The following is a 24,222-nucleotide window of genomic DNA, read 5'->3' as shown; positions in this document are numbered from 1 at the left end:
AGGATGATTGTGATGCAGACTGAACTGCACTAGAACTGGGATCCCTTGTTGGCTTTCCACATCTCCCCCACCTGGGATCCCTTGTTGGCTTTGCATGCTTTCCCCATCTGGGATCCCTTGTTGGCTTTCCTCCCATCCTTCATCCACTGACCCCCTTTGCTCCTCTCATCCTCTGGGGCAGTACTGAGCAGTATTCTTGCTACCCTATTTGGTCTAGCAACCCACAGGACAGAGTAACTCAGGACGCAGTGTTTGGACACCACTGCAAGTGAAAGACAGACCAGGAACCAACCAAGAGTTTCCAATGCCATCTTTACCACTTCCGGTTTAAACACACAGATCTCAGACAACTGGTTCTTGTTCAACTCTAACTGGCAGAGACAAGACAGTAAAAAACCAGGGAGGATTCTTGGAAAACAGGGGAAAGGTCTTAGTTTGGGAGCTCTGCCTTAAAAAAACAACCACACACAGGACAATGCCACTGCTCTTGGTAGAGGAAATTTAGTGTGCGTCATTTCCTGTTTGTCCACGAGTAGCTGGCCGAGACTGGAGCCACTCTGGATGCAGAAGTAGCAGGGCTGAAAAGGGACACTTTCCAAAATCCTGAAGATGAACAGTCTCTCACAGATCAGAACAAGGTCAGCAGCTGGCGCCCCCAAAGCCAAATCCTGGCCCGGAGAAACATTCGGCTCCCAGATGTCAAAAGAGGGAGGGGGAAAACAGCTCTGCAAAAGAGACTTGCATATGGGCCGCTCACAAGTGGGGAGGCTCAAGAGGGTATCGTTGCACATACGCTTTGTCCAAAGTCGATACAGATACAGCCGAGTGTATCCTGAGCTACCGGACAGCCGTGGGAAGAGTTTGACATGGTAGCAATGGCCACAGCAGCGATGGAAACCATCCAGTTGACAATGCAAGTCACAGCAAGGGATGAGGGTCGGAGACCCCAAGCCCACCCCACTTTCAGGAAGAGAAGGGAAAGCGAAAGGCTAAAAACATGTCAGTCTTCCTCGGAACAGAAGTAAGAGAAGATCAATCTGGAGGAAACACTGCCCAGCTCCAGGCTGGGCCACAGGAGACGTGCTGGCTCAATCCAAGCCATCGGCTGGGGCCAAGGAGTTGCCACTCGTGGCCCGTTGGGCTAGCTGGCTCTGGAGCGGCATGTCCTAGACACAGGGTGCGGAGCAAGCCCGTGGCTCCCAGCTGCCAAGAAGAGGGGCCGCTACTTGGGTAGTGGGTCTTCCTTCGGAGCACCCAAGGATCCCGGCTGCCCCGGTGGGGGGCGTGCTCAGTCCTCAGCAGGGAGCTGCAGTGCTGAGTACACCATCACCTGGTCATCCTCTTCTTGTTTGCCTGCATGGAAGGGGACCACCAAGAGACGGGAGGAGAGAAAGACAGAAAGGGGACCTGTCACCACCCAAGCTGGCCAAGCTCATGGCAAAGGGCCAAGAGCCCGTTTGGTAGAGAGGCGTTGGCCCGCCCAAGGTCCCAGGCAGCACCTCCAGGTGGTATAGTGGTTAGGGTGCTCGACTAGGACCGGGAGACTCGAGTTCAAATCCTGGCTGACTCTGGGCCAGTCATGTCTCTCGCCTCTTAACCTACCACACAGGGTTGTTGTGCGGATAAACAGAACCATGGAGATGGCTCTGGGCCCTTTGGAGGAAGAGCAGGATACAAATGTAAGAATAAAATACAATTTAAAAAAACAAACCCTGAATTCCTGCAGCCAGTCAGTACAGATCAGCGATTCTCACTATTCCCCCCCACCCCAAGCGGGGGCCACTTGGGCAAAAAAGCTTCCAGGTGAGAGCTGTTTCCCACTGTGCTGACCTCCAGACGGTGCTGTGTTCTCCTCAGTGCTGGGAGGGCCCTTTGAGAGGGATGGAGGAGCCTCCTCTTACGAGCTCTAGGAGGAAAGCCCCGGGAAGGACTACACTTCCCAGCATTCCGTGCACACCTGCCAACATGGCGCAGGGGCTCAAGAGGGCTCCGTTTCCCTTAAAGGAGCCTCACCAGCGATGGGCAAAGCACAGCACCATGAGAGTGGTCACCTCTGCATAGGGACTGTGCAGGATATTGGCCAAAGCTTCACACAGGCCCAACAAGTCAGGGAGCTACACGATGAGTCACACTTAGGGTTGTCGGGGGGGGGGGGGCACTGGCCTCCAGGCCTTAAGAAGAGCACTGGTGTAGGCAATCGTTACCCAGAACTACCAATGATCTGACTCAGTGGAACGTCTATGAATATTTATATATTCTGTAAGAAGACAGCTTCCCAGGCTGGAAGTACAATCCATGCCGAATCTCTACCCCTCGCTCCCATTTCTGTGCCAAATGGAGCTCAGGTCTGAGCTAGGGGAAGTCTCCAGCTTGGATAAGGCAGGTTCCCTGGCCGGGGTGCCCCTGCTAATGGCACATTTGGCAGCTGCTAGCCATGAGGCCTCCCTCTGGCTTCGGCATGGCGGCAGGACGGCTGCAGGGTTATGCCCGTGGAACGACACCAGGCAGCGAGAGCGAAGGACGCTGCAACCCCACTCTGCACTCTTTCGGGCCTGGTTCACACAGCTGCTCGAATCCGGGTTTAACGTGGGTTACCAACATTAGTGCCATGGTGTGAACCCACTCCAAAGTGGTTTGTGGCCTAGGATGACCCGAGATTCCCACCTTGATGTGGCTTCACACGATCGTGCTAATCTCAGTAACCCACATCGAAACTAGATCCCAACTATTGTGTGAACCAGGCCTTAGAAATTCCACTGAACTTCCCAGTTCAGTCCTGGTTCACACAGCCGCTCAAAGCTGGGTTTAATGTGGGTTACCAACATTAGCACCATGGTATGAACCCATGCTAAGGCGGTTTATGGCCTAGGATGATCCTGAGATTCCCACCTTGATATGGCTTCACAGGATCGTGCTAATCTCGGTAACCCACATCAAACCTAGATCCCAACTATTGTGTGAACCAGGCCTTAGAAATTCCACTGAACTTCCCAGTTCAGTCCTGGTTCACACAGCCGCTCAAAGCTGGGTTTAATGTGGGTTACCAACATTAGCACCATGGTATGAACCCATGCTAAGGCAGTTTATGGCCTAGGATGATCCTGAGATTCCCACCTTGATATGGCTTCACAGGATCGTGCTAATCTCGGTAACCCACATCAAACCTAGATCCCAACTATTGTGTGAACCAGGCCTTAGAAATACCACTGAACTCGCCAGGGGCATGCTGGCTTTTAGGAATACATGTGGGCAACCGCAGGTTCCTTTTCAAGTTAGTCTCTGTAGCAGAAGCAGCGAGCCATTTGATCCACCCCACCCCACCCCCGCTTTGAAGCAAAAGTTGAATTCTAAGGACTCCACCGCCAACTTGGGCTGAACAAGCTGCTCTTCCTCTAGGACTCAGGTGTCCGGGAGCCTGGTTTGGGCTATGCACCCCTCCCCTCTCCAACCCCGGCTGCCCACGCAAGAGTCACAACCCTCACAGGAGAGGCAGGCGAGGATGTTGCGCAGGGAGCCGCCAGCCGTGAAGAAGGCCCAGACCCCTGTGGAGAACGTGATCATGAAGATGGGGATGAGGCTGGCTTCGTAGCGGGGATTTAGGAATGTCTGGAGAAGAGAGGGAGGAGGGGGGAAAAGAGAGAGAGATACAAGGTTCAGGACACAGAGGAGGCCACCATCACCCACCCTGCCCTAGGAACCTAGGAAGCTGCCATATAACGGTTTGGGCCTGGGATACCTGAGGGACCTCCTGCTCCCAAGGGCTGCTGCCCGCTTGATGAGGTCATCAGAGGAGGCTCTGCTCCGGGTGCCGACAATGAGGGAGGCTCGGTTGTCGTGCACGCGGGACAGGGCCTTCTCTGTGGCTGCCCCCAGACTCTGGAATGCTCTCCCGGTGGCCATTTGCTTCGTGGACTTCATCACAGTTCTTAGAAAGCATGTAAAATCTTGGCTTTTTGCCCAGGCTTTTATTTGATTGTCTCTGCTGCTGCTCTTTGTTCTCTGTATTGTTTTTATGCTTTTGTTTCAAATTTTTAATCAGATTTGTTTTATATTTTAGCTTAATATTTTAATTGGGTCTTTTTTACCATCTTGTTCTTAACTTTTGCTGTAAACCGCCTTGGGATTGTTTTAATGAAAGGTGGTATATACATTTAACAATTAAAATAAATAAATACTGAGTCAGACCCTTGGTCTATCTAGCTCAGTATTGTCTACCCAGACTGGCAGCGGCTTCTCCAAGGTTGCAGGCAGGAGTCTCTCTTTCAGCTCTATCTGGAGATGCTGCCAGGGAGGGAACTTGGAGCCTAGATGCTCTTCCCAGAGTGGCTCCATCCCCTGAGGGGAAGATCTTGCAGTGCTCACACTTCTAGTCTCCCATTCATAGGCAACCAGGGCAGACCCTGCTTAGCTAAGGGGACACGTCATGCTTGCTACCACCAGACCAGCTCTCCTCTCCTGAACGCCACATCTGGAAATTAGAGAAAGACATTAATCGCCGTATCACTCATCCACTCACCAATCCAGATGTTACTAGATGACTGAGGACCACCAACCCCAGGATCCAATAGCGTCCCTTCTCACAGGCATCAAAGAAGATCGTCCCCCAGAAGGTGTGCAGAAAGACAAGGGCCATGGTCAAGAAGGCTGGAGAGAGAAAGCAGAGGCCTGGTCAAGCCCCGTCCCCACAGACAACAACAGGGGGCTCCGTTCCCCACAAACCAAACTCCCCACCCTGCTCCTGAGCTTCCGTTTGGATATGAAGTGGTTCAAAAAATTACAAGGCTGAATGCATTTAATGTCAATGGATGCCTAGCTGGCAATTTCCAGAGCCAACACAGAAGGGTCCTTCAAGGGGAGAAACAGACACGCATGGGGACATACGGAGCCGCTTTCTATCAACTCAGACCATGGGTCCATCTTGCTCTGTATTGTCTACACCAGGGCTACTCAACTCCGGCCCTCCTGCAGACGCTGGACTACAACTCCCACAATCCCTGGCTGTTGGGCACGGGGGCTGGGGATTCTGGGAGTTGTAGTTCAAAAACAGCTGGCGGGGGGGGGCTCAGTTGAGCAGGCCTGCCCTAAGGGGAGTATCTCACAGTGCTCACACGCAGTCACCCATCCACATGCAAACCAAAGCGAGCCCTGCTTAGCAAAGGAGACAATTCATTTAGCTACTGAAAGACTCTCTCCCCATTCAGGCAGGGCTTAACCATTTGCAGGCGCCTGGTCACTATGGCGCCTGGAATATGGAAGCCAGACAATGGATGGATGTGACCAGGAGGAGGGAGTCAGGGGTGTTTGTCAATTCCCCGGAACAGTATCATTAACAGAGGATTGAGCAAGTGAGATGGGGGCGGGGGAGAGTGGCGAGTCCTCCCTCCCCTCAGTCGAGCAGAGGGTAGCCTGGACCCTAAAATTTGGGCTGGATCCTAGAGCCAAAGAAAAGTGGCTGAGGCTGCAATCGGGACGGAGTGGACGGACTCCTTTGCCTGCAGAAGGCCCCCGGTTCAGTCCCTGGCAGCATCTCCAGGCAGGCCTGGGAAAGAGACGGAGCCTCTGAAAAGTGGCTGCGAGGCAGCAGATGGTATGGAGCAAAGGCCTGCCCTTGGACAAGACAGCTTCTCTCTCTCTCTCTCTTTCTCTCTCTCTCTCACACACACACACACAGAGCTGTCAGGAAGGCAGAGCAGCCGAATCACTCCCCTCCATGAGTCGCTGACAGTGGAGGCTGGCAGAGAAGCAGGAAATGGGAAGGGCAGGGGGGAGAACCGGAGACTTGCAGGTATGGCAGCTCGGGGACCTGACTGAAGAACACAGGAAGCTGCCTTCTACCAAGTCAGACCCTTGGCCCATCTAGCCCAGTCATAGGCAGCTGCCATATACAGAGTCAGATCCTTGGTCCGTCTAGTTCAGTATTGTCTGCACAGGCTGGCAGCGGCTTCTCCAAGGTTGCAGGCAGGAGTCTCTCGCAGGCCCTATCTTGGAGATGCTGCCAGGGAGGGAACTGGGAACCTTCTGCTCTTCCCAGAGCGGCTCCATCCCGAGGGGAAGATCTTCCAGAGCTCACACTTCTAGTCTCCCTTTCATTTTCAACCAGGGCAGACCCTGCTTAGCTAAGGGGACAAGTCATGCTTGCTACCACCAGACCAGCTCGCCACTTGCGTAGTCTTGTCTGCACAGACTGGCAGTGGCTTCTCCAAGGTTGCCAGCAGGAGTCTCCCTCAGCCCCATCTGGAGATGCTACCAGGGGGGGAACTTGGGATCTTTTGCATGCAAGCATGTAGGTGCTCTTCCCAGAGCAGCCCTATCTCTTCCAGTGCTGATACATGTAGTCTCCCATCCAAATGCAAACCAGGGCAGGTCCTGCTTAGCAAATGGGACAGTTCATGCTTGCTACCACAAGACCAGCTCTCCCTGTGGGAAAAAGCTGTCGGGGAAGCCCTCTACAGCCCAGGCGGAAGCCACAGTTAGCTTTCATCACATACAGCAGATAAGACCTGAGCTTCACTAACTCAAGACAGATGACTTTAGGAGAGGATGCTTTCTACTACATAGCCAGTGTTCCCTTTAATAGGAATTCCCAGATGTTGACTACAACTCCTAGAATCCCCCACTGCAATGGCTTTTGCTTGGGGATTATGGGAGTTGTAGTAAACAACAGCTGAGAAGCCCTGTTAGGAGAGAATACTGTACACAGCCTAGGAATGCTGAGATGGGAGGAGAGCTGGTCTTGTGTAGCAAGCATGAACTGTCCCACTGCTAAGCAGGGTCTGCCCTGGTTTACATTAGAATGAGACACTACAGGTGTGAGCACTGCAAGATATTCCCCTTAGCGGATGGGGCCGCCCTGGGAAGAGCATCTGCATGCAGAAGGTTCCAAATTCCTTCCCTGGCAGCATCTCCAAGACAGGGCTGAGAGAGATTCCTGCCTGCCACCTTGGAGAAGCTGCTGCCAGTCTGGGTAGACAATACTGAGCTAGAAGGACCAAGGGTCTGACTCAGTATATGGCAGCTGCCTATGTTCCTAGAGCATAAGGCCAGTGATGAGGCCTGAAGGCCAATATTCCCACCAATATTTCCCTGGGAGAAAGCAAGTTTCTGAGGCCACAGAAACCTCTCCCCTTCACAACTGCTATTTATTTATCAAGTTATTTTTCTTTTTGAATGAGTGTTTTCATTTTCAAGCTAGAGAGAGAGAGAGAGACTGACTTGACCAAGGTCATGTAAAGAGTCTGTGGCAGAGGTGAGCTTTGAACCCAGCTCTAAGCCTCTCTATCCTCTGAGCCGCACTCTCACTCAATCCAATACACTCCAACAGCTGAGAGTACCTGAAGTGATGAAGTAATGAGGTGAATCTCCATGGATTCCCACAGTGCCCGGCCCGATGGAGTCAGCAAGGATGTTGATGACTGAGAACAAGCCACTGATGATTCCAAAGGAGAGACCTGACACTGAGAAGGGGAAGAGTTACAGACAAATTCAGTGCCAGAGGAGCAGATTTGGAATGGTTTTGGAATACAATGCGTCATCCACTGCGACCCACTTATCCAAACAGGCGGCAGCCACACAATATGAAATCCGTGTGGAAATGAAATCTGCAAACAAATGCCGACTTCTTAATGAGCCCTACTCAAGCAACCAAAGATGATAAAATCATCTATAAAATCATGCATGGTGTGGAGAAAGTAGATAAGAGAGAAATTCTTCTCCCTGTCACATAACACCAGAACCAGGGGTCATCCCATGAAATTGATGGCCGGGAAATCTAGCAACAACAAACGGAGGTACTTTTTCACACAACACATACTCGTGGAATTCTCTGCCACGAGATGTGGTGACAGTCAACAACCTGGAAGGCTTGAAGAGGGGTTTGGATAACTTCATGGAGGAGAGGTCTATCAACGGCTACTAGTCGGAGAGCCAGTGTGGTGTAGCGGTTAGAGTGCTGGACTAGGACCGGGGAGACCCGAGTTCAAATCCCCATTCAGCCATGAAACTAGCTGGGTGACTCTGAGCCAGTCACTTCTCTCTCAGCCTAACCTACTTCACAGGGTTGTTGTGAAAGAGAAACTCAAGTATGTAGTATACCGCTCTGGGCTCCTTGGAGGAAGAGTGGGATATAAATGTAATAATAATAATAATAATAATAATAATAATAATAATAATATAGGCCACCTCCAGCCTCAAAGGCAGGATGCCTCTGAGTACCAGTTGCAGGGGAGTAACAGCAGGAGGGCGGGCATACCCTCAGCTCCTGCCTGTGGGCTTCCAGTGGCATCTGGTGGGCCACTGTGTGAAACAGGATGCTGGACTAGATGGGCTTCCTTGGGCCTGATCCAGCAGGGCTGTTCTTGCCGTAAAAAAGAAGCATCCAGGTCACTCACCGTAAGCCATCTGCTTGATTGAGATGGGGGACTGTCCATCTTCACTTAACGTCACTAAGCCTTCATCAGCTTTCCTAAGGGCGGGATTCAAAAGGAAACATGTAACAAGTCCAGGAGGAAAAAACACCAGAACATGCTACTCAGGTAGGGCCATGATCCCATGCACGTGTGCTTTAAAATAAAGGTAAAGGGTGCCGTCAAGTCGATTCCGACTCCTGGCGCCCACAGAGCCCTATGGTTGTCTTTTGGTAGAATACAGGAGGGGTTTGCCATTGCCTCCTCCCACGCAGTATGAGATGATGCCTTTCAAGATCGCTGCTGCCCGATATATTTGTTTCCCATAGTCTGGGAAAGATACCATCGGGGCTTCGAACTGGCAACCTTCTGCTTGTTTTTCAAGCATTTCCCCACTGCACCATTAGGTGGTACGCTTTAAAATACGCACCGGTATATTCAGTGGAATTTACTTCTGAGTAAACACATACAGGAGGATGCAGAAAGACTATGATTGTGTGCAGGGCTCTGGGCCCCACACGCCAGGAATGGCATCACAAAGGTTATTTGCCACTTGGTTCAGGGTTTGGAATCCACAGGATTTTGAGGAGGGAAATTAAAAAACCAAGTTTTCGGTCCTCACAGAGGTATGCATAGCAGGGGAAATGCTCAGAGAACTTTTGTGCATGTATGTACGAGAAATATACAAACACCCCTTTAATTTTGCATTTCTTGATGGTGAAAGTGGATTATTTCGGCACAAACTCTGGATTTTCTCAGTACAGAGCACACAATATTCTCATCTTGTTACACCTCTTGATGGTCTGATTATTTCTGCACATAAAGTTGCTTGCTACATTTTATTTATTTCTGCTGTTTGCTTTATTTTCAAGTTGTTTTAAGTGGCATTTTATGATTTTTTAAAAATCTTGTTGCTAAGCACCCTGGGGTCTTAAGATGAAGGGCAATATAAAAATGTAGATAAATAACAGGAAGTTTTCTGCTATGACCAGAGCTCTCTCACTGGTACTGATGCTCTTTCTCATTCTGTTCAACCCACCAAACTAATTTCTTGCTAGCTTTTATAATGGGGCAGGAGGGAGAGGTCAGCGTGGGGCACAGAACTCTCACCTACCAACCCATACACGCCCCCAATTATGCTCTGCCTCTACACCACCTTCATGAGGGCTAGCGGCTTTGACTGCTGTTTTGTTTTATATGACTGCAGAGATCTGCCAAAGAATGAAAGGGTTGCCAGAACCCAGGCAAAATATTTCACCCAATATAAATGTTTGGTGGGGGGCTACCAAAAGAAGTAAGGGGTGGTGGCGGCGATTTTATCACCGTCATTGCTCTCCATTACCTTACAACATATAGCAATTTAAAAATTGTGTTTGTAGAAACTTGGGGTGGGGGGCAAAGAAGAATCTGAGGAGTGGGTGGGCCTATCCTAGCCCACACCTCCACCGGCTATGGGTCTGGCACCCCCTCCTAACAACTCCTCTCTAAACATATATTGATGCTGCTCACTTGAGACAATGTCAAATATTTTAACGGAGACAACCTGGGAAATCGGATTCCAGGAAGGGGTTCTCAAACTTGGCTCCCCAGATGTTGTCGGGACTACAATTCCCATCATCCCCAGCCACTGTGGCTGGGGATGATGGGAACTGTAGTCCAACATTATCTGGGGAGCCACATTTGAGAACCCCTGGGTTAGGGAACCCTAAGGAAGAGTTCTCAGCATGCAGCCAGAACTACAATCCCACAGATGATAGCCACTAATTAAAACCCCTGGTTTCATCAAGCCTTGCAAAACACCAGCGAGTCACATTGCCAAGAAGGGCTCTCTTACTTGAGGAGCTTGAAGTAGGCAAAGCGAAACGTTTCTTGGAGAAGGACCGACAAGGCTGCCCCGAAAATCAGGAGGCCGTATTGCATCTGCCCATCACTCCGATCACTCAGGTGCACCGAGATGAACCAGATCAGAGAAGCCAGCAGGAGAGAGACCAGCCAGAAAAAGGCCCTGGAGAGCAGGAGGGTTAGGGGGAATCATTATTAATGGTGGCGGGGAGGCTCAATTCTTCTTCCCTGCACAAGAAGAGGAAAGTGGAGAATACTCCGGAAACGGGGCTCTGCGCCCAACAAGAGATTCTGCGGAATCCCGGTAAATACAAAGGCCCAGTTAAACGTGGTCAGAGAGAGCAAATGTGCAATTCCCATTATCCCTTGCCACAGAAGCTAATAGTCAGGGACGATGGGAGTTGTAGTCATAGGAGCATATCAAGCTGCTACATACCGAGTCAGACCATAGGTCCATCTAGCTCAGGATTGTCTGCACAGACTGGCAGCTGCCTCAGGTGCTCTTCCCAGAGCAGCCGCACCCCCTAAGGGGAATATCTCTCACATGTAGTCTCCCATTCAAATGCAAAACAGGGAGGACCCTGCTTAGCAGAGGACAAATCATGCTTGCTACTACAAGATCAGCTCTCCTCCGTCAAAAATGGATCAAATCTTTCACTTCTCCAGATCCACATGGACACAGACATTAGGAACATAGGAAGCTGCCACATACTGAGTCAGACCATTGGTTCGTCTAGCTCAGTATTGTCTACACAGACTGGCAGCAGCTTCTCCAAGGTTGCAGGCAGGAGTCTCTCTCGGCCCTATCTTGGAGATGCTGCCAGTGAGAGAACCTGGAATCTTCTGCTCTTCACAGAGCGACCTTAAGGGGAATCTCTTACAGTGCTCACACATGTAGTCTTCCATTCAAATGCAACCAGGATAGTATATCCCTAACCCATCTCTAACCACCTAGATATGTACATATCAGGAGGTAGAAAAATATGATAAATAAACTAGGGCGGATCCTGCTTAGCAAAGGGGGCAATTCATGCTTGCTATCCAACAGCAGCTGGAAGGCCTAACTTGTGCAGCCTCGGGCTATAGGATATTGGGCTACTACTCGATCCGATCTGAGTCAGGATCCCCGTGTTTGAATCTCATCGGGTGACTCTGGGCCAGCCCTTTCTCTTCCAGCCTAGCCTACCATATTTACCTGAAGAGAAGACGACTCTGAATTTAAGATGAACACCCCCCCGCCCAAGGAGAAGAGCTTAAATACAGGTTATACCTGCATTTACTCAAAATGAACAGGACCCTGAAGTTAAGACGACCTCCTGTGGTGTAGTGGTTAGAGTGCTGGACTAGGACCGGGGAGACCCGAGTTCAAATCCCCATTCAGCCATGAGACTTGCTGGGTGACTCTGGGCCAGTCGCTTCTCTTTCAGCCTCACCTACTTCACAGGGTTGTTGTGAAAGAGAAACTCAAGTATGTAGTACACCGCTCTGGGCTCCTTGGAGGAAGAGCGGGATATAAATGTAATAAATAAATGAATAAATCTGTCTCCCCCCCCCCCTTAAATCATTTCTCCCCAGCTGTTTTATTTTCCCTGGGAAGGGGTCACTTCTGAGCCTCACCAGGAGAGAAACAGCAGGGGCAAGAATATTTGAGAGGCGGGCTCAATTTCCACACCTTCTCCATGCTTTTAATGGGCCCCCAAGCCAAACCCCTAATGACCTGACTCTCTCACACACCTGCCACGAAGAGAGGTTCTAAGTGAAGGGCCTGGCCCCGAAACGAGAGGCTCAGTTTCAGACCCAGGGTGCCCTCAGGAAACGCCAGACTGTTCTCTGGAAGCCCTTTGAAATCTTTATCTGCTGGAGTTGCGGCTACAGCTTCCCCTCCGAAGGGGAAGTTTGGTCACACACACCCAAACCCATCATATGATTTGTGCTGGAAGGAAGGAGAGACTGCAGGAGAGCAGAACCGGAAAAACTAGCTTGCCTAGCGGCAACAATGCTCTGTTTTTCTCCTCCTCGGGAACAGAGTATGTTTTCTCAGCTCTAATGTCCCTGAAAGGACATTAACACGCTGCTTTCACGGCCTTTGCTTGCTGGTTGATGGAAGCATTTAATGAGCACACGTCTTGACTCTCAGAAATGGGGCAAAGTTTCCTCCTCACACCCTATTTACTGTATTTACCTGAATCCAAGACTAGGTTTTCCCCAAGAACTTTGTTGTTAGAAATGGCGGGGGGGGGGAGGCGCCATCTTAAATTCAGAGGGCTGTTCCTTTTGGGTAAATACAGGTATAACCTGTACATTGGTTAAATGTACTATATTGGTTAAATACAGGTATAACTTGGATTTAACCCATTTTTTTAAAAGGGTCATCTTAAATTCAGCTATATGTGGTAATTATTTCCAATCCACCTTCCAAAATTGCAAGGGGCCATTACCAGACATTCTAAATTCTTGGATGGCAATCCTTTAGTTAATCAGGAGTCAAGTCCTGCTAAAGATGCTTTTTCAGGCAGGGCGAAACCCCAGAACTGACTTCCCAACCCCCAGAAATGTGCGAATAAAATAAAGAAAGCATAGATCCTCTCCACCGGGAAGGCACATAAAGTGCCCACCCTCCCCACACAAAATGGGATTATGGGGAAGGGGGTTCCGTGGGAGAGGATCATAGGAAGCTGCCACATACTGAGTCAGACCATTGGTCTATCTAGCTCAGCATGGTCTACACAGACTGGCAGTGGCTTCTCCAAGGTTGCAGGCTGGATTCTCTGTCAGCCCTACCCAGAGATGCCAGGGAGGGAACTTGGAACCTTCTGCATGCAGGTGTTCTTCCCAGAGCAGCCCCATCCCCTAAGAGGAATATCTTGCAGTGCTCACACATGTAGTCTCCCATTCAAATGCAAACCAAGTCAGACCAGCCCTCCTCCAGGCTCACTTGGGCCTCAGCAGCTCCCATTTCAGAAATGAACCTTGTGGGAAAACAACTGTAAAAAATGGTATTTCCGTATTGTAGAGGCTTGTGATTAAGGAGATCAACCACGTCACAGCTGCTGAAGAAGCATTTTAGAGGCCGTCTAGGAAGGAGCACCCTTCTCTGCAACCGAGGGGTGTGTGTGAAAGGTGACAATAGGTCCCCAACACACACACCCCAAACTTCCCAAAGGAGGTTTCTCCAGTTGATCTCTGTCTACCAGGAAAACATCCTCTGCCCCATAAGCAGGACCACGTCTTCTGCCCACCCAGAAGCTGACCCACAGCCCCCCTCCTCTGCTCCCAGCCCTCCTCTCAGCCCCATAAGCAGGACCCCTTCCTTTGCCCACCCAGCAGCTGACCCATAGCCCCCCCCTCTGCCCCCAGCCCCCTTCCACTCATCTCAGCCCCATAAGCAAGATCTCTTCCTCTGGCCACCCAGTAGCTGACCCACAGCCCCGCTGTTCTCTGCCCCCAGCCCCCCTTTTACTCCTTTCAGCCCCATAAGCAGGACCCCTTCTTCTGTCCACTCAAAAGCCGACCCACAGCCCCGCTCCTCTGCCCCCAGCCCCACTTCCACTCCTCTCGGACCCATAGGCAAGTCCTCTTCCTCTGCCCACCCAGAAGCTGACCCATAGCCCCCCTCCTCTGTCCCCAGGGGCTGACCCGGCCACGAGGATGATGATGCGCAGAGGGTCCCTGGCCACGGTCACCAGGCAGAGGGCCAAGGCCGGCCCGAAGGCGATGAAAGTGCAGCCGAAGAAGACCGCCACCCCCATGGTCCGGTCCGGTCCACTCCCGTCTACCCCGAGCATGCGCAGAGCGCCGGCGAAACAGAGACGGCAGTGGACAAAGCGACGTCACGCTGGTCAGGCGTGGAGGGAGGAGCCACAGCGGCGACCAATGAGGAAGGAGAGGGGCGGAGCTGCCGTGCTTTCTAGGTTTAACAGATCCCGGGGCCTCCTGGGAGTTGTAGTTTCGCCTTTCGCAGCCAGCAGGTGGGCCGAGGGAAGGAGAGACGTGTGCTTTCCACGGAGACGCTGATCGATCATTATTTATAGACAGATAATCTATCTATAAATAGTTGCATAGATAGGTATATGGCATCTAGTATAATAAATGGAGCATTTAAAACATGCAGTCTTTCCATGGATAACAACATCTGTCTTTAAATATGTAAAGGTAAAGTGTGCCGTCAAGTCGATTTCGATTCCAATCTATATAATTATATATAATAGTTATGTTCCATGTGTACATATTGCGTGTTACATATAATAGTTATGTAACACGCTTTAGATCTACGTATTTCATTGTGTTTATTTATTTTAGTATTCATACTGCACATATTCAGTTCAAAAGAACTTTTTATAATTTTCAGTTTTAATTTGAACCTGATAATTGTGGTTTTTAATCTGACTTAAAAAAATTTTTTTTAGTTAATTTTATCACATTTATTGTATCTGTGTCTATCTTATAGTTGAGAGCTGCCCCAAACAGTAGTGCACTGGAGGGGCAGGGTATAAATATTTTAAATAAATAAACAAAACCGAACACACACACGTTTTGAAGATGTTTTTTTAAAATAGGTCTGTTTGTGTGAAATGAAGCCATACTTCCCGATTACCTACAGAGATGAAATTTTGCAAACACAATCTTGCCACTTAAATTAGCTGAATGCACTACTTTTTACACTGCGGGAAAGGTTTATATATTCTTATTTCTTTTAGAAGAAATTCTGAATATAGTAATCTGATTTTAACAGTTCTCAACAGATTTTAAAAACTCAGTAATCAGATCAATAATTCAAAAATGACCTCATACCTAAGGGAAGCAAAACATCTCCCAGATTCAAATTTACCATATATATGGTCATAATTCAATAAAATGAATACTGATGGACATTGAAATCCTGAAAATTTCAAACTTCTTTCACTTCCCTTTTGAACATAGAAACATAGGAAGCTGCCGTATACTGAGTCAGACCATTGGTCCATCTAGTTCAGTATTGTCTACGCAGACTGGCAGCAGCTTCTCCAAGGTTGCAGGCAGGAGTCTCTCTCCGCCCGATCTTGGAGATGCTGCCAGGGAGGGAACTGTTGGAAATTCTCTGTGGTGAGAGAATCCCTTTCTCATTATAGCAGAGTGCACAGAGGCACAACACAGCGGAATTTAGTTAGGCATGCGTGTATGCTGAGAGTAAAGTAACTTGGAGCCAATTCATAGTTTCAAATCAATATATAAGGCATTTATTAAGGAACTCCATTCTAGACAGGAAAGTGAGGAGTTAGGATCTCTAATCTATCTATCTAGCTGGATGCAGATGGATTCTGCATCTTTTCTGCACATATGGTGCAGGGAGAGAGGCTTGCCATGTTGCAAGGTAGAAGGGCAGGTAGGGAAGAGAGAGAGGAAGGAAGTTAATCCCTAAGAGTAGCAATCTACATTTCAAAGGGATAGTGTCAGAGCAGTGGAGAAGGGATGACCAGTGTCTTGACCCTCTAGCCCTCTGACTTACTAGTCTGTCCTCCACTGTCTGAGACAAGAGACAGCGCAAAGTCCTTTAACTTCCAACAGGAACTTGGAGCCTAGATGCTCTTCCCAAAGCGGCTCCATCCCCTGAGGGGGCATTTGTGTTTGCTACTGCACAATTATTTATTATTTCTCTGTGTAAACTGCTCCGCCATTTTTGGAAGGGCAGTATAGAAATCAAATCAAATCAAATCAATCAATCAATCAGTAATATAAAGCAGGCTGCCACTTTGAGGATGAGGCTGTAGTTCAGTGGTAGAGCATCTGCTTTGCATGCAGAAGGTTCCAGGTTCGATCTCTGGCAGGGCCGGGACTGGGAGAGACTCCTGCCTGAAACCTTGGAGTGCTGCTGCCAGTCAGTGTAGGTGGACCAATTCAGTATAAGCCAGATTCGGATGTTCCTGGGTCACTCTGCCTCCTGTATGCAGTGGCCTTGGGCTGGCATGCCTTTCCAGCTTAGAATGCAGGATACAAAAGTTTAAATGAACTAAATAATTAGTCCAGTGTCCACAAAAGACAGTGGGCATGCGGACTACCTATATGCCGGAGCCTTGGGTGGACGTAGCTGCGCCTTTATTCTTGAGTTATTCTTTCTTGCAGCTGGCGAACGGCAACAGGAAATCACACGGTTCACTTGAGAACCATATTTCGGCAGCAGCTTCTGTCCACTCAGAGGGTTACAGACCACAACTACGTTCGAGGCCTTGCGTGTGAACCTCCGCTAGCGGCAAACTTGGTAAACACCAAACTTCTGCTTGAGTCCATTTTCCTCTTGGTGTTTGGGTTTTTTTTACACCCCGGAAACAAGTTTCTTTGTCTGAAATGAACAGGAAGCTTTTCAGGTGTTTGTGTGGCTTTCCTTTCCCCCATGCATTTATACATTTTAATCTTCATCATACTTATTATCTATATATTTATTTCTCCTAGGCGTAGCCATCGCTAATCCCATGTCTCGCAAGCATTCGTGAGCAGCTGCCCATTAGCGACGGGGATGGGAGAAAATAGGGATGCTGGATGTTGTTGTTAATAATAATAATAATAATAATAATAATAATAATAATAATAATAATAAATTAATGCAACATGTAAGGTCTGGGGAAAGTGATCAGCTGGTGTTGTCAAACTGCCAGGACTGTTGTCAAACTGCCAGGACTCTCCAAATTGCTCAAGATGTCTGACGAGGAAATTAAAACATTTATTTATTTATTTATTTATTTGAGACATTTAATATACCGCCCACTCCGAAGACTCCGGGCAGTGCACAAAAAGATGTAAACAAGGCAACATTAAAAATTACATTCTAAATTAATAACTAAAGTAACTAACAACAACAACAACAACAACAAGGAAAACTACAGGGCAAAAGCCTGGCGAAAAAGAAAAGTCTTCAATAGAGATTTGAAGATCAGTAAGGAAGGGGCTAAACGAATCTGGAGGGGAAGAGAGTTCCAGAGAAGTGGGGCAGCAACCGAAAAGGCCCTTTTGCGGGACATTAAAACATTGTGCCAAACGGTACAATAAAGCCACATATATTACTATTACTACAAATATTTATATACTGCGTATCAACAAAAGTTCTCAAAGTGATTGACATGGAAAAATAAATGATAAATAAGATGGTCCCTTACATAGGAACCTAGGAATCTGCTTTCTACTGAGTCAGACCCTTGATCCATCTAGCTCAGGATTGTCTACACAAATTGGCAGCAGCTTCTCCTTGGCAGCAGTCTCTCTCAGACTTATCTTGGAGATGCCAGGGAGAGAATCTGAATGCAGGTGCTCTTCACAGAGCGGATCCATCCTCTAAAGGGGATATTTTCCACTGCTCAGATGTGTAATCTCCTCCCATCCAAATGCAAACCAGGGCAGTCCCTGCTTAACAAAGGGGACAATTCATGCTTGTTACCACAAGACCACCTCTCCCAATTAAAACCAATCATTAAAAAAATACATTTTATTAAACAGGTTTTATTTTTTCAAAAACAAGTTAAAACATGTATTTATTTTTAGTTATTTAACATATTTGTATCCCGCCCCCCACAAAATGCCAATCTCTTACAACAAAACAATAAAAACAACAAGTAAAAAGGTAAAAACATCACAACAACTTAAAACTTAAAACAATGTTAAAACTATTAAAACAGTATCAAATTAAAAGCCTGGGTCAACAAATGTGTTTTGACTGCTTTTTAAAAAGTTGTCAGAGATGGGGAGGCTCTTATTTCATCAGGGAGTGTGTTCCAAGGCCTTGGGGCAGCAACGGAGAAGGCCCAGCCCTAAGTAACCACCAGAAGAGCCGGTGGGAACTGCAGACGAACCTCTCCTGATGATCTCAATGGGTGGTGGGGTTCATAGCGAAGAAGACATTCTCTTAAATACCTAGGGCCCAAGCTGTGTAGGGCTTTATAGGTTATAACCTAGACCTTGTATTTTGCCCGGAAACCTATCGGCAACCAGTGTAGATCTTTCAAGATAGGAGTGATATGGTCTCTCCGAGATGACCCAGAGACCAACTTGGCTGCTGCATTCTGGACCAACAGCAGTTTCCGGACTAAGTACCAAGGAAGCCCCACATAGAGAGCATTGCAGTAGTCAAGTCTGGAGGTGACCAGCAGATGTACTACTGGAGAGTACATATGCAGCATGAGGGAGAGGAGAGCTGCTGGTCTAGGGAGAGGAGATCTGGTCTTGTGGTAGCCAGCATGACTTGTCCCCTTAGCTAAGCAGGGTCTGCACTGGTTGCATTTGAATGGGAGACTTGATGTGTAAGCACTGTTAGACATTCCTCTCTCTGGGAAGAGCAGAAGATTCCAAGTCCCTCCCTGGCAGCATCTCCAAGAGAGGGCTGAGACAGATTCCTGCCTGCAACCTTGGAGAAGCCGCTGTCAGTCTGTGAAGACATACTAAGCGTGATACACCAATGGTCTGACTCAGTATATGGAAGCTTCCCATGTTGCTATCCGTGTTTCCCCGAAAATAAGACAGTGTCTTATATTAATTTTAGCCCCCCAAAATGCACTAGGGCAATTAACGGTACATCAGAAATTACTGCTAGGTCTTACTTTCGGGGAAACAATAAATGTACTGTTCTGGAGTCATTTATCTCAAGAAACAGGCGCAGCTAGCGTATCAGCCAAAGCTGATAAAAGGCACTTCTGGCCACTGCCTCAATCTGGGACACCAGGAAGTTTTTCACACATGGCTCTGTGCCTCGGGTATCTGAATAGCGAATCTGTTTCACAGCAGATTCGAGGCATTTTAATTCGAGGGATTAGATGGACCATTCGCTGCATAGCCATCGGCACCTCCATCAACACCTTCGGGGAGGGCAGAAGCCCCGGAGGTTTTTTTCCAAAAGCTGCTGGAAATAGAGGATTTTATTTTTTTACCCCGGACATAATTTGGAGGAAGCCAGAATTTGCAGCCTTTATTTGGGGAGAATCAAAGTTCCTCTCTGTCCTGGTCCCTGATAGCTTGCAAGGAGGTCGGATTAAATCCAGTGAGTATGTGGACTGGCACACTACAATCAGGAGTGGATTCGGGAGGGACTGTCTGTAAAGCCTCCAGGGAGTGGTTTATGTCCAGAAGCACTCCCAGACTGCGTACCTGCTCTTTCTGGGGAAATGTGACCCCATCCATTACAGGCTAAACATGATAGCCAAACTGAAAACATGATAGTCAAACTGAAAACAGATCATGAAAAACAGACATAGAAACAGAAAAAACAGGCCTGTAAAGTGAGGTGGAAATAGTTAGGCAGACTAGAAATCAGATTTGTTCAAGAAAGAAGATTAACGACAAAAAAGTCCTGTAGTCGAACAGACACAAGGTCCATGACGACCAAGTAAGAAACAAAAATGTGGACAATAGAATAGCAGGTATGGTAGTTTAGTGAGGGTGTTGTTGGAGCATACACAATCGGATTAAAGAGCCCCTCGAAGACACTTTGAAGGATTCTTGGTTTTTAACATGCAAAGAGGCATCACCGACAGAGGCTAAGGACCCCTCACCAAATTTCCATTTCCCGGTAGTTTGGCAAGAAATGTAGGAGTCAGTAATTGAGGGCTTTGTGAAGAAAATTCTGCCAGAGCCTCTGTGAGCCCTCGTGATGGCAGCATGGGGGTAAAAAAGCCCTTTGCCTCTTCCTTGGCACCTGTGGGTGCCAGTCCAGAGATGGGTGTTGCTAGCCTTTCGACTCTTGCTTAATTCAAAACCTATGCCAAGCAAGGTTCTATGGTCAAAGGACTCTGCACCAGTAGGCCACAAGAGGTCACTACCGCCCAGCTGATTTTTAGGATGGCCAATGAAACTCGGTTGCTTTTGAGGGGCAAGGAACTTAAATGAAACGGTTTTGTGTGTTTGAAATACCAGAATATAACCACCAATACACAGCAAGCTAATAGAGCTAAAAGTAGGGTTGCCTTCTCTGACTGAATCTATTCTTGCAGATTGCTTTCCCCCAATATTTTCCACAATATCAAGCCACTAAAATCTCCAGGAACATAGGAAGCTGCTATATACTGAGTCATACCCTTGGTCCATCTAGCTCAGTATTGTCTTCAGACTGGCAGCGGCTTCTCCAAGGTTGCAGGCAGGAATCTCTCTCAGCCCTGTCTTGGAGATGCTGCCAGGGAGGGAACTTGGATCCTAGATGCTCTTCCCAGAGCGGCCCCATCCCCTAAGGGGAATATCTTACAGTGCTCACATGTAGCCTCCCATTTAAATGCAAACCAGTGCAGACCCCGCTTAGCAAAGAGGACAATTCATGCTAACTACCACAAGCTCTCCTCCAGGCTGGCTAATTTCCCCCAAACATTAAATTTTGCATGCATAAATAAATGCCAAAACAAACAAACAAAAACCAAAGCAACATGCACTTGTTTAAAGCTTCCTGTTTATTTCAGACAAAGAAACTGGCTTCAGGGAGGGTGTAGGAAAGCAAAAAACCCACCAAAGAATAGGAAAACTGACTCAGGCAGAAATTTTTTTACCAAGTTCTTTAGATAAGGTTCAGATGTATGGTCTATCACGTCTCTGTGGTCTGTGACCCTTCTGGGGGTGGACAAAATCTACTGCCTAATATAGTTCTCAAAGAGCAAGTGAGGAATTTCCTGTTGCCTTTCTCAAGCCGCAAAAAAAGAACTCAAAAAATAAAAGTGCCCCAATGTTTAGGCATGCCTAAAGGTTCTAGCACATAGGTAGTCTTCATGAGCCTTGCCTTTTATTTATTTTTATTTATTTATTTAATTTAGATGCGGCCTGACTCCTTGATGGTTCACAAAAATCACTGGACTAATTATCACACTGGACTAATTACTTAGTTTACTAATAAGTATAACTAAACACATTTGTACCTTGCATTCTAAACTGAAAACAGACTGTCAAGGCACCTTACATTTAAAAACAAAAAAGTCCAGTGATCATTTTATACTGCAAAGTCCTCACTAGAGGAACAAAGAAGTGTTAAGAAGCATCCAGAAAGCCAGAAGTGAATTGATTTCCTGAACTTCCTTAGGCAAAGAGTTTAATAAACAAGGGGCCGCTGTGAAGAAGGCCCTGTTTTCCTTTAGAAAGTCCTAGAAAGTCCTACCTAATGATCCCAGAGTCATGTTGGGACTCCTAGAGGTTCTCACAACCGCTGGAAAGCGGGCCAAGGGAGCCCAGCCTGCTTTCCAGCGGTCGTGGGAGCCAACCACACTTAATTCCTCCTCCCACTTAGCTAGCCTGCTTAATTCCGCCTCTCCTAAAACGAGTTTAGCGGAGCGAGTGGGAATTAAGCTCCGTGACCGAACCGGTAATTGTGTGGGAGGCCGATCCGGTTTAGGAGCGCTGTCCTAAATGGTTTAGGAAGGAAAATTTGTCACGTTTGAAGGGAAACCCATCGTGTGTGGGCTGCAATATTTCAGCTGACCCTGCGACACAAAACCTATTTAACTTTTTAAAAATCTGGATTGCACAGAAACATAAGGAGGTCCTTTAACAAAACCTATTTAACTTTTTAAAAATCTGGATTGCACAGAAACATAAGGTTTTCCTTTAACCTTGCTTCCACATAATCAAAAACTGGGAGTACACACAGCTCCCAAACCTGGGTAGAACACAGTTTTTGATTGTGTGAATGACCTCAAGAAGTCACTTCATGCTGAGTCAGGCCCCGATCTATTGAAATATCCTTTCCAGCACAGATTTGAAAGGTTCAGCAGCAGCCCTGTCGCCTGTTGCATCAGGTCAAACTGTCTTCGCTTCTTGTGACTGGGCTGCCCACTATTTTCTTAGCAAGGCTCCTGTGTTTGTAAAAAGCAGAGATTCAGTGGGATCAACAGAAGCCCAGCAGGTGAAGCTTCTCTCAGTTTTAGCAACGGGGAAAATGGTCCCCTCTTGGGGGTTCCAGTTTTCATCAAGCCATTGAAGGGAAAGAAGTCTTTTGGGGGTGGGGAGTTGGCAGCTCTCCTTACATGGAGGTAATTCACACAATCAAAAAATGTGTTCTCCCAATTTTCGGCTGTGTGGAAAGTAGGAGGAAAACCTGGGTGGAAGAGGTTGAGGCTGTACACACGATAGGTGTAGAATACGCTGGATCGGGTCTCATGATCCGTGAGACCTGGTTTGGGGAAGTGAGCGGGAAGAACGGGCTACACTCGCTCTCCCCGCTCATAAGCGGGGAGGGCGCCCTGGGCGGCTGGATCGGCCGCCCACACAATCGCCGGCTCAGAGACGGAGCCGGTGGGAGCTGGGGAGCTCAGGGGCTGCGTGGCCCCCGGAAGCCCCAGTATGCCCTGCACGAGCGCGCAGGGCATACTGGGGAGAACCCCGAGCCAGGAGGCTGCTTTTAAGCAAGTAGCCGCAAGTAGCCACGGCACGGAGCCGCGCTGCGGCTACTCACGAGCAGATAGCCCGGTTTGTGGAGGGCTCTCTAAGGGGCGGGCTACAGGAGTGGGTTAGCCGCTCCAGAACCACCGGGCTCGGCTGCGAGCCCGGTGGTTCTGACGAGCCACAAAAATCGGGCTAGGCTTTCCTAGCCTGATTTTTGTGCTCGTCAGAATAGCCCCACTATTCGCATGGCCGTGAGAATAGCCTGATTATGTGGAAGCAAGGTAGGAGGAATACCTGGGTAGAAGTGATTGAGGCAATTCCCACGATCAGTGGGATGAGATGGGGTTTGCGAGGAGAGTGGGCTTAGCCTGCTCTCCTTGCAGATGACCTGTCAGTTGGCTGCGGGCGGCTGAAGTGGCCGCCCACACAACTGCCGGCTTCGTTACGGAGCCAGCGGGGGCTGGGGAGTTTGGGGTCTGTGTGGCCCCCAGAAGTTCCAGCATGGTGGAGACGAGACACCGGAGCCTGGAGGCTGCATTTAGCTTCCCTGCCGGGGGTCTCCTCGTGAGTTGGTGTGGCGCGGAGCCGCACCGCGGCAACTCACTATCAGAACAACCGGGTTAGCGGAGCGCTCGTTCCCTTAGCCTGCTTTTAGTGGATTGTGAGAATCTCCTCATTGTGTGGAAGCAGGGGCATAGCAAGGTTGGAGTGGGCCCAGAGACAAGATTTTAAAATGCCCCCCCCAAGTCCAGGGCCTCCGCACACCCCAGGCCCCCAAGGATTTAAGTCTGATATTCCAAAATAAGTATGCTGCCTGGAAATACATTTCACTGAATACACACACACACGTCACAATATATAGTGATATACATTGAGTACTATACATTTGTATTACTTTTAATGCCTAGAACACACTAGAAAGATGAATTATTAAAATGGGCCCCTTGCTGCAGATTAGCCAAGGAGACTTTCAACCATGCAGGGTGAACCTATGTTTGTTTTCTCAGAATTCTGAACAAATTCAGTCAAGTTTGATTGCAGGAGGTTTTTCACATTAGGCTTTTAAAGCCCTTTAACACACATCTCCTCTGGAATGGAGGTGCTGCATTCACATGTTGGCCAGATTTACCCTGAAGTCCCTGCAAGTTATTGGGGAGCAGTTCACACACAAGAAAAATAAAATAAAATAGAAGCACAAGACATGCTTCACAGTTCTCACTCAGACCGTCTGGGTTGCAAAACAACTTGAACATAAGTGCATTTATAAATGAATGAATGAATAAATAAAATTAATAAAATACTGTTCCAGAAGTTTTTGCAATTTTCTGCCATGAAACAAGCCACTTATAGGACTTTTTAGATAGTTTTTTTAAAGTCAGCAAATTTTCCAAGCTGTTTCAAAATAAATATTCAGAGACTTCTCGGTCCCCCCCCCGCATATCCAAGCCCTATGGCAAGCAGATTCCTATATATGGGGGGGGGGGGCGGGAAAGGTAACTACAAAAAGGAGTTCACACTCTACCTGGCAAATGCTGGTCTGGGTTAAGCAGGGCAGCAAGGGGTCTTCTGCTGCAGAGAGCACTCTGGCTGCCTCCTCCTTCCTGGCTTCCTTGGGCCCTACTCGAGTTCAGGCTTCACTGCGGCCTACACGGAGGCCTCCGTGGAA

General features: G+C 48.3%; 2 protein-coding genes across 4 annotated transcripts in view; one reads left to right on the top strand and one right to left on the bottom strand.

The window, feature by feature from the left end:
• Nucleotides 1-295: 295 nt before the first annotated feature.
• Nucleotides 296-14,098, bottom strand: APH1A (aph-1 homolog A, gamma-secretase subunit). 3 transcript variants are annotated; one of them, XM_053277598.1, is made up of 7 exons: nt 13,881-14,094; nt 10,237-10,407; nt 8,388-8,461; nt 7,332-7,454; nt 4,517-4,644; nt 3,483-3,606; nt 296-1,353 (listed from the first exon to the last, which is right to left on the bottom strand). In XM_053277598.1, exons 1-7 carry the CDS (start codon nt 14,027-14,029, stop codon nt 1,289-1,291), a joined length of 834 nt encoding a protein of 277 aa, XP_053133573.1. In that variant the 5' UTR covers nt 14,030-14,094; the 3' UTR covers nt 296-1,288. The 3 variants fall into 3 exon arrangements, with proteins under 3 accessions (XP_053133573.1, XP_053133574.1, XP_053133572.1); XM_053277599.1 differs by lacking the exon at nt 3,483-3,606 and having other exon boundaries at nt 13,881-14,098; XM_053277597.1 differs by lacking the exon at nt 296-1,353 and having other exon boundaries at nt 2,234-3,606; nt 13,881-14,096.
• Nucleotides 14,099-14,252: 154 nt separating this feature from the next.
• LOC128337053 (immunoglobulin alpha-2 heavy chain-like) overlaps nt 14,253-24,222 on the top strand; it is a 30,297-nt gene continuing 20,327 nt past the window's right edge. The window contains exon 1 of the mRNA XM_053277591.1: nt 14,253-14,396. The gene's annotated coding sequence lies outside the window, so the exon portion shown is untranslated. The remainder of the gene's footprint in view (nt 14,397-24,222) is intronic.

Source organism: Hemicordylus capensis, chromosome 14 (genome assembly GCF_027244095.1).
Source record: "Hemicordylus capensis ecotype Gifberg chromosome 14, rHemCap1.1.pri, whole genome shotgun sequence".
Lineage (NCBI taxonomy): Eukaryota > Metazoa > Chordata > Lepidosauria > Squamata > Cordylidae > Hemicordylus > Hemicordylus capensis.
Note: the sequence above shows the minus strand (reverse complement) of the source record. Positions and strands in the feature narration are given on the sequence as shown.